This window comes from Ursus arctos, unplaced genomic scaffold (genome assembly GCF_023065955.2).
Source record: "Ursus arctos isolate Adak ecotype North America unplaced genomic scaffold, UrsArc2.0 scaffold_19, whole genome shotgun sequence".
Classification (NCBI taxonomy): Eukaryota; Metazoa; Chordata; class Mammalia; order Carnivora; family Ursidae; genus Ursus; species Ursus arctos.
Genome location: NW_026622863.1, coordinates 52228787 through 52242451, shown reverse-complemented (window position 1 = coordinate 52242451; position 13665 = coordinate 52228787). Strand labels below are relative to the sequence as shown.

The 13665-nt window shown below is 39.9% G+C and overlaps 1 protein-coding gene across 1 annotated transcript; it reads right to left on the bottom strand.

Moving 5' to 3' along the window:
* Positions 1-5018: 5018 nt before the first annotated feature.
* LOC113248007 (vomeronasal type-1 receptor 1) lies at positions 5019-6032 on the bottom strand. Its single transcript, XM_026489391.3, has one exon. The coding sequence runs from the start codon at positions 5955-5957 to the stop codon at positions 5019-5021; it is 939 nt and encodes a 312-aa protein (XP_026345176.2). The 5' UTR covers positions 5958-6032.
* Between the last annotated feature and the right edge of the window lie 7633 nt (positions 6033-13665).

Here is a 13665-nt window from a genome sequence, read left to right as displayed (position 1 = left end):
CACTGCCGGGGCGCAGTTGAGAGAGAGGGAGAGAGGGCGGAACTGTCAGACAGCCTTAAATCACGTGGCCAAGGCACTGTCTCCTTTTCCCTCAGAAAATACATTTTTTTCTCTGCCTGTATACTCACAGATTGTATACCTATCCAACCTAGCGAGCAGCACCGTCTCATCAATGGGGTATTTTTTACCCCACATTCCAAGGTATATCTTGTTTCTTTCAGTAGTGTGAAACCTGAGATCTATTTGAAAAGGAGAAGTATTTGTGAAATTTCATTTTCTGTTGGGACGGTGACTGTAATGGCCACGGTCAGAGAATGTGCAGAAAGTGACCATTTGAACTCCAAGATAAATGGGTTTTCTTGATCTCAATCTGTTTGCTGTAATTGCAATGATAGTATCTACCAGCGGAATTGAAATTATCTCTGAAAACCATTTGTGAAAAGTAAATTACTCCTTACCAGTTTTCGTCTCCTAGCAAAATTATGCACAGTGTTACTAATTACCTCATGCTATGCGTTAACATTTATTCAATAAAAATTCACTTTGAGAAGGTGCCCTGTGTTCTCATTCTATAGCGTCTTTGTTAATGAGAAGTTGCACATGATTGTTGTTACACAGCTCCATGTCCTCAGATCAGAATGTGGCTTCTCCTCCACTGGTCAGCTTATATGTCACGCTTAGTCAAGGATGACTCAAGGGTTGTGTCCCAAACGGAAGGATGGATTTTATCCTTAACTGAGATGGGAAGGGGTGGTGGTGGTGCCAATGAAGAGCTTGGAAACATTAGGATCTCACTTTTGAACATTTTTTGTTTTAGAATCTATTAAACACCCAAATGAGGCAGACTGTAGACATTTCAATATAGAACTCTAGTTTTTTTGTAAAAAATGTCAGCATTTTAATTCACTGATAGACTGATTTCTAGAATGCTCATAGCTCTGCAACCCAGACTCAACAGAAGAAGAAATTAATGTTCAGAAATAATACAAAGTAAAATGTTTCATATATGGATTTCTGCAGTTACAGGTAAGTCCAATGTTTTAGAAAAAGTAAACACAGAAGCAGTTTATCTGGGGAGTATTTAAATACTGCTTGACCTAGAGTAACAAAAGGAGTGCTCCTATACCTCAAACTAGGACCACCTGTGGTACCATTTACACTCTAGAGATGTGTGAGGGATCAGGCTGATGTAAATTCCACATGAGGCCGCAGCCCTGTGTGGCTCCTTCCCTTGCCTCGTTCTCCGCCCTTCAATTTTTCCTGATAATTTCTCTTCAATAAATCACATGTCATTGAACCCTGTGCCAGGTTCTGCTTCTACAAAACCCAACCTCAGACAGCACACATCTGGTCAAAACCTAAAATATTAATCATGTGAAGTATATCTAAGATATTCAGGTTTCTTTTCCATAAGATGAGCAAGGAAGATCAAGAAAACTTGCTTAAATGTGTCCTGATAGGAACAAAGCTCTGCAGTTTTAGAGGAGGGTTAGAATGTGATGGTGAATCTATATGTGGGGGAGTGCCTGTCTCCCTGGTCAATAGCTGATGAGCAGGGGACATCATGTTCTCTGATGTGTGACTTTATGTCTGAGGTGGATCTCAAGTGCTTGTGTCTTACACTAGATAGTTCTTTAATTGGCATTTCCTTCTAGTGCAGGTATTCTCAAACTTTGGGGGTACATCAGAATCACTGGAGAAACAAGAACACAGAAGTCCCTAGATCACTGAGGTAAGAAAGAGCCTAAGCATTTGTGTTAAAAGCAAGTTGCCTAAGTGCTTTTGAAATGACATGGTTTGAGTGTCTTGGCTGTTTGAGGACTGCAAAGTAACAATGAGGATTAAATGAGTGAAAATATTTAGAGTTTTTAAAACAATACCTGGAAAGGTCTGAAAATCATTATTGCTATTAGTGCAGTAATATAAGACTCTGAAGGTGGTTATGAATAGGAAAACACTCTTTGGGGATTGTTAACTTGCAGCCTATGTTTCCTGGAAGTCTCATTGCAAGTCCAAGAGAAAGCACAGGATGGGGAATGAAACCTCTAGCCCAGGTAAAGAAAGGAAGAAAATCTTACTTCTTTTTTTTTTTTAAAGATTTTATTTATTTATTTGACAGAGATAGAGACAGCCAGCGAGAGAGGGAACACAAGCAGGGGGAGTGGGAGAGGAAGAAGCAGGCTCATAGCAGAGGAGCCTGATGTGGGGCTCGATCCCGTAACGCCGGGAGCACGCCCTGAGCCGAAGGCAGGCGCTTAACCGCTGTGCCACCCAGGCGCCCCGAAAATCTTACTTCTTGAAGCAGCAAGATCCCACCCTAGATAGGTCTCCTGGAGATAGGGATATTCTTTTTTTTTTTTAAGATTTTATTTATTCATTTATTTGAGAGAGAGAACACAAGCTGGGGGAGAAGAAGAGGGAGAAGCAGACTCCTCACCGAGCAGGGAGCCTAATATAGAGCTCAATCCCAGGACCCTGGGATCACGATCTGAGCAGAAGGCAGATGCTTAACTGAATGAGCCACCCAGGTACCCCAGGGAGATTTTTTTGTAAGATGAAGTCACAAACAAGAAGAGAGAACATGTATCATCAGGTCAACTTCTATTATAGAGAGTGATTCCATTTCCTACTGGGTACTTGAGGTCCTAGCATTAGAAATATGATAATGGGAGAGAACTGAATTTCTCAGGCTTGGGAAGGACCTCCAGGACTACAAAGTGGTTTTCATTGAGCTGAGCCGGGGATATATAGTCTCATTGTTGACTAAACACCCAATTATCATCATTAATTGTGAAGTGTTGCCATATAAGAGAATTAGAAACCAGCCTGACTTCTGAAGGTTGGTAGAGAGAGTATCAGATATCTGAATATTCATCTTCCTTATTTACACATCCTCCATCTTCTCCTTTCCTTTCTCAAAGACTCAGTTCTGGTGTCCAGGCAGCACAATAATTTCCAAACCCACAATATAATTCCCAAATCCAGGGTGACATATTGGGCCAAAGACAGCCACTGATAAGAGAGATGTCAGCATTTAATTCTATGATCACCTCTGACCCTCTAAATTCCCACAATTGACTCTATTTCTCTCACGTGACCCTCAATTTCTTTGATCCTTCCCTTGCCCTTTCACCTGTGGGCTGAGCACTGGCTGACCGTCACAACTTTGGTGTGATGTGTGAGGAAAGGGAGGCTATTGTGTCAAGGGCTGGGAAGAAGAAGAATGACTCAGGGACACTGTTACTTCCCCAGTGGAAGCTGCTGGAGGTGGAAGCACTGATCCCATCGACAGAGATGCTATGTGGTCCATGGACACTGATCAGTAAATTCTGAGAGGGGAATTCAGAGAAAAAATTTGCTCAGCAGGAAGGCAAGCAGAGGGGAGTTAAGAGAGACCCTGCACAATATTTGTAGTTGAGTTACAATCTTTTTGGAAGAATCTTCATCAATTGTAGACAGCGTTCCTTCCCTGGATTGAGGAGATGAGGAGGGAGAAGTGGGGTAGTGTGTCAGTATGAATATTCACTTTAACTTTGTATATAGATGAGTCAATTCAAAATATTTATAGAAAAAAGTCATTTTAATTTAACACTAACAAGACTAAATTTATGAAGTCACTAAGTATAATAAAAATATATGATAGAACTAAAAAAAAGCAAAAAATAAGAGAAAGGAAAAAGGGAAGAACTGGGAATAGACACCATAAAATGATTTCAGATAAGAGATGGAATATCAGTAGACATGGCAATTTCTTTCACTAATTACTTCAATTTCTTTCATCATTGTCTTATAGGTTTCAGTGTACAGGTCTTTCACCTCCTTGGTTTTATGTATTCCTAGGTATTTTATTCTTTTTGATGCAATTTAAACTGTATTAATATTTAAAGAGTTATTGATTAAGCAAGTAAATTTAAAATTAAATATTTTATAATTTTAAATTAGGAGAGCTGACATTTTTACCCATAGTTTGAACTCCTATTCTGACCTGTTATTTTTTTTTTTTAAACAAATGTTCAGCTTTCTTGGCCTGTCCTAAGTGTTCACCCAGAACCCTCCATCACCATCCTTTTCTTATTCGTAGTCTGCTGCTCTCCCCACCTCGTGACAATCTAAACACACAGGATTTCTCTCAGTCCCCCGAGGCTCCATAGGATCTTTCCAGGCGATTTTCTTTCTGTCAGAAAGAACTGGACTCAATTATGATTCAAAAATATGTTAAAAAAACCTTGCATGTATTTTTGTAAGACCCAAAGTGAGAGATTTCCCCAAATTCTTCAAACTTAAAAATTTCCTTCCTTTTCGAACTTTTTTTTTAAGATTTTTATTTATTTGACAGAGAGAGACACAGTGAGAGAGGGAACACAAGCAGGGGGAGTGAGAGAGGGAGAAGCAGGCTTCCCGCTGAGCAGGGAGCCCGATGCGGGGCTCGATCCCAGGACCCTGGGATCATGACCTGAGCCAAAGGCAGACGCTTAATGACTGAGCCACCCAGGCGCCCCTCTTTTTGAACTTTTTAAAAAAGATTTTGTTTATTTCTTTGAAAGAGAGAGAGCATGAGTGGGAGGAGGGGCAGAGAGAGAGGGAGAAGGAGAAGCAGACTCCCCACTGAGCGGGGAGCCCCATGTGCAGGGCTTGATCCCAGGACCCCAATAGCATGACCTGAGCTGAAGTCAGATTCTTAGCTGTTCACTTTCCACTGGCCTGTGCTGTTTACTTTCCACTGGCCTGGATTTGCAACCACAGTCATCCAAACAGTCAAAATTCTTAGCCGACTGAGCCAATCAGGCGCCCCTCTTTTACACTATTTCAAAATTTTCTGAACTTCTCCTTTGAAGATCCTAACACAGAGTGAGTAATCTTTGTATACTTCAGTATGTGGTGTTCCTTTTTATCTCTGTTATAAGACAATGGGCTTTTCCTGGCCTTATTTGCCATGACATCATAATTTCCTATCACACAGTAGTTAATAGAATGTTAACAAATGTTTAAATGAATGATTAAATGCTATTAAAACAGACTCATATCACTGTAACCACATTGGGAAAACAATTTGTCCTTGCCCTACAGACAAAGCAGAACTGAGAGACTCGAGTGTCTTTGACCATGAGCACGAAGGGGCTGAGTGCTGGAAAACATGACGAGAGGAGCACAGTGCTGTTCACTTTCCACTGGCCTGGATTTGCAACCACAGTCATCCAAACAGTCAAAATAGCATAGATTGAATAAAAAGTAACAAAGGAGCTCACCAGGACGAAGATGGTGCGTGTGGCTCTGGCCTCATGGGACATTCTGGGGGCACGGCTGTTGTTGCGAATGTGCTGTACTTGCTGTTTGTGCCTGAGCAGGGTGGAGATCATGGAGCTACTAGCCCACACCAAGAAGCCCAAACTCATAAAGTCAAGGGAAAAATATATGACTGTATATAATATGTTAAACCTCAATACCCCATTCCAGGAACAGTATCCATTAGTTTTGACACTAAGGTTTTTGCTATTTGATGGACCATTCACTATTACAGGAATAAATGAATTTATCGATAGATGTAGGATCCAGCAGAGAAAACAGCAGAAGCCAATGAACTTTGGGGATCTAATCTTGAGCTCCATCCACCTACAAATACTAGGGTTCAGTTTAATAACCTGGTAGCCATTGAGGAGACAGATAGTGCTGAAGGAAACCCCAGTGCTCACTCTGTAATAATAAAAGATAAGTTTACAGGCAGCATCATCCAGGAAATACTGGGATCCAAAAGCCACCATTGTTTGAGGGATCCCTTTGGAAAAAAGGACCATGGAGTTGGCTAGGACCAGTTGGTTGAGAATTAAGTCTGTAGGTCTCAACTTGTGTCCAGTGACCAAAGAGAAAGTATAAAGACAAAAAAGGAATGAATTTCCTAGGATCCCAACTCCAGTCTGAGTGACGAAGATAATCCCCAATTCCAATTTGCCAGAACCCATTGCATCAATATCTAGGGGCTGATTTTAATTGAAGTCAGAAGAATGAGAGGAAAAAAGCAAAAATAAATGCCTTGTCAACACTATGCAGAGTACTTTTCAGCATTTATCCTAAAACTTATTTTCTCACTTTTAGTGGGTATTAACATTTTATGCTTTGTGTGTGTGTGTGTGCAAAAGGCAATCCACTGACAAACTGGATTAGAAATAGCCTCTGATAATCATAAAACTTGCTAAGAGACTATAACTTAATTATTCCAATAACTAAAATGAAAGGATAATTATGTAACAAGATAGAGGTGCTAATTATCACTACAATGGCAATCATATTACAATATATAAATGTATCAAATTGACATGTTGTACACATTAACTTGCACAATGATGTTCTTTGTCAAATACATTTCAATGAAAAAATAAAACCCATTAAAATAGAAGGAAGAAAGAAAGAGAAAAAAAAACTCTGCCAAAAGAACAAAAACAAACAAATAAAAGAAATAACCTCAGTATCCATCTATAAGTTTCTGGGTGATTGAATGAGGGCTCAGCAGCTGTGGGGATGAAGACAGGAGACCTTTGTATACCGAGCCAGTCAGTATTGTATCAATCTTTTTTCCAACATGATTGAGAAATTAGGAAACATAAAGCAAATTTTGTATCTGCTTATTGGTGCCCTGAGGCGGTTTGACAAGACTGGTGACATGCCTGTGGTTTCCTCAACAAATGTCTTTCCTGTTTGTATGTGTTTGGTCTTCTTACCTAATCTATCTATCTATCTATTTTTATCTATCATCTTTCTATCTGCTGTCTGTCTACCTATCATTTATGTGTCTGTGTATCTATCATCTACCTAAGACTTCCCCCCTTACCAGCTCAAAAGGCCAATTTTAAAAAGAATAATCTTGGATTTCCTAAGATAAGTATTTTCTAAGAATATGATACTTACCTGAAAAGAAAAGCTATTTACACAGTTTAGATTTGCTCCCAGGACAAGGACTGCCGCCACAGCATCTGTGAAGTGTCTCAATAGGATATGTATGCCAGAGATAAAGGTTTGGTCTGTGATCTCATCTGCTTGCCAGGAAGTGATTATCATTTCACCTGTAAGTGCAGTGACAGTGTCTGCATGGGGAGTAGAGATTAATTCTAATTAATCCCAAAATAACTAAAAAATTATCTCAGATTGTGAAAACTTCTGAAAGCTATTAAAAGTGCTAATAGGATATCCATTAAGAGTGGCAGAGGGGCACCTGTGTGGCTCAGTAAGTTAAGTGTCTCACTTCGGCTCAGGTCATGATCTCGGGGTCCTGGGACCAAGCCTTGCACCAGGATGCATGCTCAGCAGGGAGTCTGCTTCTCCTTCTCCCCCAGCCCCTCCCCCCAGCTTGTGTGATCTCTCTCTAAAACAAATAAATAAAACCTTAAAAAATTTTGTTTAAAAAAGAGTGGCAGAAACAGATGGGGAGAACCTACTTTTGAAATAATTTAATTCTAGTGGAATGTGAAAAAGTACCATTTTATCTAATCAGTGAGAGAAAGAGGTTGATCAAATGCCTTAGTTTGAGGGCTCTATTTATGGAAGAAAATTCTTTCCCATTCCTGAGAGTGCTGAAGGCAGTGAAATTGAAGGAAAAAGCAGTGTGGGTGGAGGGAGAAAGTGTATCTGGAGTTGTATGAATAAATAGGGTATTATGGTGTGATTATTTGTTCAGTATTTTAACAAATATTTATTGTGTAGTTTATGGGTTTCAGGCACATTTCTAGGCGTACGGCATATATCAGTGCACAAAATATAAATAGAAATCCTGGAATTTACTCTGTAGTTGATGGAAAAGACAACAAACAATGCATCTGTGATACTAAGTCACACAGTACTTTAGAAGGTGATGGGTCCTATAGAAACAAGAAGAGCAGAGTACAGGTGATAAAAAGATCAGGAATTCGACATGGGTGAAAGTTGTGATTGGCTGTCAATACTTGTACTCATAGTGAAGATGACATTTGAGGAAATAGTTTACATGATGCAGGAAGACACGTTTATTTCTTCCTTTCCAATTGTTACATATTTATCTTCTTGCCTTATTGCACAAAATAGGATCTTTAGAAAAATGTTGATTAAGAGTGCAAAGAGCAGCCATCCTCCTTTTGTTTTAATCTTATGGGAATATTTTAATAATGGGCCATGAGCTATGATATTTGTAACAGTATTTTTGTTATTTATAAAATTAAAGATTAAAGATGTTATTTATAAGATTAAAGAAGATTTTTCTGTCTTATACTCTTATATGCATGTTTGTGTATGTGTATACATATGTATATATATAATTTCTGAACATATGTGTTATTTTTGAACACACATATATATATATATAGTTTTTTGAACACCTTGAAAGTATGTTGGGAACATTGTACCCCTTGGCCAAAGAACACTTTGGTGTATATTTCCTATATAAATTGACATTATCCTACATAACCTAGTTCAGTATTCAAAACCAAGTAATTTAATATTGATATAATAATATTATTTAATTTACAGGCCATATTTAAATTATGCCAATTGTTTTATTAATGCCCTTTACAACTATTTTTTTTCAGTCCAGAGCCAAGTCCAGTATGAAGAATTGCATTTATTTCTCATTTGCTTTTATTTTCTATTGATCAGAAACAGTTTCTCACTCTTCAGGAGTGTTTTTTTCTTGTTGTTTCTAAAAAGTAAATGCCAATTATTTTGTAAAATTTACCTCAGCTAGTGTGTCATAGGTTTCTTAATGATTAATTGAGTTTTGGCATTTTTGTGGCAAGGACACCACAGAAGTATTGCTTTGCCCTCAATGTGTTATATTAGGAGGCATAGTAATGTCTGTTTTCCCATTATTGGTGATGGTAATTTTTCACTTTGTCCCTCTTATCCCCCTACACAAAAGTTACTATTTTTCTGGTATAAATGTAAGTTATTAGAGGAAGGATTCTTTGAAAATGTATAAAAATTATTTTCCTCATTATTTTGTATTCTTTTAAGAAATGGGCAATCAGGTGTGGTCACAAGAGGAGACAGAGGAGGGTCTCAGGAAAACAAAGTTTATGATACTCACATGTTCTAGAAACAGGAGGCATGTCACAAAGGGCCACATGGGAAAGACACCAGGGTGGTCAGGAAGTAAAAGACAGAAGCAAGGGGAAGGTTTAGGGTACCACCTTTATTTGGGTTTCTGGGGGACAGGCAAGGCAGGCCAGGTGAACAGTTTAGTATTGGTTAGTATGAGTAATTTTAGGCTTTGGGCTTTATAAGTGGTCCCCAGTTGCTTGGTACCTGGCTGTTTCAGCTGACAAGATTCCAGGCTATTGTTCTTAATCTACTTTTGCTTCAATCTGGAGAAGCAAATATAACTGTTCCTTTTGGGTCAGCGTGAATGCTCTTTTTATTTGTGTTCCCTAGTGTGCTGTCTTACTATCTGAAGAATTTGTTTTATCCATTTCTCTAAAGCTGTATTATCTGTTCAAGCTGCTCACCATCTGTTAACAGGGTTAAATAGTGTCCTTTGAAAGATTATGTCCAAATTTTAATACCAGATACCTGGGAAGTGACTTATTTGACAACAGGGTCTTTGTAGATATAATTTAATTTAGGATCTTGGGAAGAGATCATTTTGTATTTACAGTGGGCCCTAAGTCCAATAATTGATGTCCTCATAAGAGAAAGGAGAAGAGATTTGATATGCTCAGAAACGCAAGGGAAGAGGCCACATGAAAATGTATGCAGAAGCTGGAGAGATGAATCTACAAGCCAAGGATTTCTGGAAACCACCAGAAGCTAGGTGAGAGGCATGGAACAGTCTCCTCAGAGCCTCCAGAAGGAACCTACCCTGCCAACCTCTTGATTTCAGACTTCCGATTGTTTGAACTGGAGAGAACAAATTTCTTCTATTTTGAGCCACCTAGTTTGCGGGATTTGTTACAGCAGCCCCACGGAAGATAACAAATATTTTCTCTTCTTCCTGGAAAACACACACCTTCCGTGTGGTCAGTATGGCCAATGAATATTTTTCCTCAGTATCTCTCTCTTCAGTAAAGACAGATTCTGGTTATCTCAGGCCAGCTAGACCCATGACAGTTTCACATAGGGCTCTTTCAGAGCCAATGATGGTTTGGCCACCACATCTATTTTTGCCATAGGCTGCTTTTTTTTGTTTTTAAGATTTTATTTATCTATTTTAGAGAGAGAGACAGAGAGAGACAGAGAGAGCGAGAACATGAGCAGGAGGAGGGGCAGAGGGAGAAGGAGAGAATCTCAAGCAAACTCCATGCTGAGCTTGGGGACCGGCAGGGGGCTCAATCCCATAACTTTGAGATCGTGACCTGAGCTGAAACCAAGAGTCTGACCCTTAATGGACTGAGCCACCCAGGCACCCCTGCCATAGCCTGCTTATTGCTGAGGTGATATCTGAGTACATTTTATGGGCCCTAAAATGCTCAATGTCCCTAGGATGTCATATGGGAAGTAGTCACCCCTAATTGTATTGCAATTTGCATATGCCAATGAGTTTCTCGTAAGTACACACTGTGGCCACTGGGGCTATTATTACTAAGCATATGAGCCCACAAAGTCTCTGACACTATTTGGCAAGTAGTGTTTTCCTTGGTTCTTGTCCTCCATCCACAAAACATGGGCTATAACCACTAGGGCACATACTATCGCAAGCCAGACACACAGAGAATTTTATCTAGTGTATCTGGGCCCCTTTTTCAATGGCTTTCTCCCCTTGGTTATAAACTCCACAGAGATCTGTGGTTCTGTGGTCAGAACCCACAGCATTTTCGGTGTGGTTAGGAGGCAACAGTTCCTGCACATTACCTCCTAAAAGGGTTCTTTGAAATAGATATAGCTATACCCATCAAAAATGGGTATCAAAAACTAAACAATACTAGAATTATTTCACATTTTAATCTGTTAGTATCAGAGGCACATTATATAGATGAATCCAGATCATATGCATGTTAAGTACATTGGGGTCAGTCCTGGACTTTTGGCTTCAAGCAGATGAGAAGGTATCTGTAGACAAATAGCTTCACCACTATAGCCATCTGCAGGTAAAGCGAAGGTATAATATTCTCTAGATCTCAGCCTCTCATAAGGCACTAAGTTAATGTTAGCTTTTTGTCTTTTTGCAATTTTCATGTCGTTCTTTTCCAAAATAATTTCAGTAAGAGAATTCCACATTTAGATATTACACCCATTACAATAATACATTTGGGTAAGAGTGAGGCAACGTAATTTTCATCCATAAATCCCTACCTTGAATGATGATTTCACTGCAAGCCATCTAGAGTTTCATTACCATATACCTTGTTATGCTGTCTTTTGAACTTTTTTGTTAAGACTATTTTTTTTAAGATTTTTGAAAACTGTCAGTAAACAAACCCGCCTTGGGCGCCCCATGGGATTTTTGGACTTTAAACGGCACATAATAAATCCCACCACCCTATCTCAGCAAGGACTCAGAGCCAGATACCCAGAGTTCCCAGATATGAGACGGAAGTTTTCCAGTCCAAGTAAATTAACACTACCTTCTGCAAAGTAAATGCACATTAACATTTCTGAGATGTTGCTAAAGCAATTCTTTTTAGAGGAAGCTATTCTGCTAAAGGTTTTCGGTAGGCAGTGAAGGAAGGAAAAGGGACACGAACCAACTTCCGATCGAGGACGTGGAGGCAGAACTTGAAGGGGTATTGCTGCGCTGTAAGGAAAAATGAGCTTGGTTCGCACCAAATCTGTGACAGACGGCTGGACTGAGCTGTCCTGGGACTGCAGGGCTACCATTTTGCAGAACCCTCCATCACCATCCTTTCCTCATTTCGTAGTCTGCTGCTCTCCCCACCTCGTGACAATCTAAACACACGGGATTTCTCTCAGTCCCCTGAGGCTCCATAGGATCTTCCCAGGTGATTTTCTTTCTTTCTTTTTTTTTTTTTTTAAAGATTTTATTTATTTCTGTGACAGAGAGACAGCCAGAGAGAGAGAGGGAACACAGCAGGGGGAGTGGGAGAGGAAGAAGCAGGCTCCCAGCGGAGGAGCCTGATGTGGGACTCGATCCCGGTACGCCGGGATCACGCCCTGAGCCGAAGGCAGACGCTTTAACGACTGCGCTACCCAGGCGCCCATCAGGTGATTTTCTTTCTGTCAGAAAGAACTGGACTCAATTATGATTCAAAAATATGTTTAAAAAAAACTTGCATGTATTTTTGTAAGACCCAAGGTGAGAGATTTCCCCAAATTCTTTAAACTTAGAAATTTCCTTCCTTTTTGAACTTTTTTTTTTTTAAGATTTTTATTTATTTGACAGAGAGAGACACAGTGAGAGAGGGAACACAAGCAGGGGGAGTCGGAGCGGGAGAAGCAGGCTTCCCGCTGAGGAGGGAGCCCGATGTGGGGCTTATCCCAGGACCCTGGGATCATGACCTGAGCCAAAGGCAGATGCTTAATGACTGAGCCACCCAGGCGCCCCAGTGTTTTATATTTAAATTTATTTTTAAACAAGATTTAAATTTATTTTATGGTGTCTCTTCCAAAAGATCACAAATCTTTCCCTTTTTGTTAGTTTACTTCACTGTCCTAGGTCCATTAAACTCTTTTTTTTTTTTTTAAGTAGGCCCCATGCCCAGCTCAGAGCCCAACAGGCAGCTTAAATTCACAACTCTGAAATCAAGACCTGAGCTGAGATCAAGAGTTGAATGCTTAACTGACTGAGCCACCCAGGCACCTCTATGTTACATGTTTTTATTCTTTTTTTTTTTTTTTTAAGATTTTATTTATTTATTTGACAGAGAGAGACAGCCAGCAAGAGAGGGAACACAGGCAGGGGGAGTGGGAGAGGAAGAAGCAGGCTCCCAGAGGAGGAGGCTGATGTGGGGCTTGATCCCAGGACTCTGGGATCACGCCCTGAGCCGAAGGCAGACGCTTAACGACTGAGCCACCCAGGCACCCCTACATGTTTTTATTCTATTAGTTATCTTCCAAATTTCTCTTTTCAATATTAAGTGGTGTTTTAAAAATTATAAAAATGTAAATTTAAAAATTATAAATTTCACTGTAAGTTTTTTAGGAAATCAATTATGTATAAATGTCAGGTGGCTACACAATCTGACACTCCCTCCCCTGCCCCTTTCCCTCGTCCTAGCCCAGACGGGTAACCCTGCTTCACCAGTGGAGGATCTTTCTAAACTAATCCGCATTCAGTCACTAAGATCTCTCTTAAATCATATCTGCTGATTTACAGCTAAGTGAATTCACCTTCTACACACACAATGTATGAAAATTAATAACTGAAACCCCACTAAAATGTAGTGAGGAGGTTCCGGCAAGGGGAGCTCTTAGCACTACCACTTACAGTCAATTGCAGACCCAAGGAAGGGATACACTTGACCTAGCAGACGCATGCTACTTTACTAGCCCAGCTGGAGAAAGAAAACTTTCCTTATCCCCCAACTCAACAACTCAGCCAATGAGAAGCCACTCTACTTCGAACTCCCAGTTTACTCCAATGGATTTTCTTTATAACAGCCTTCCCAACTTACTTTTTTTCTCCGTAAAAGTGGGTACCTTTCCTTGTCCTTCGACTGCCTACAGTTTTGCAGTAGTTTGTTCGTCCTGGATTCCAATTCTCTTTTATTCCCAAATAAGCCCATCTTTGGCTGGTTAAATAACTGGCAGTTT

Bases quoted from the DNA above. Each gene is read 5' to 3' on its own strand.
- LOC113248007 (XM_026489391.3), bottom strand. From the start codon at position 5,957: ATGGGTTCTGGCAAATTGGAATTGGGGATTATCTTCGTCACTCAGACT.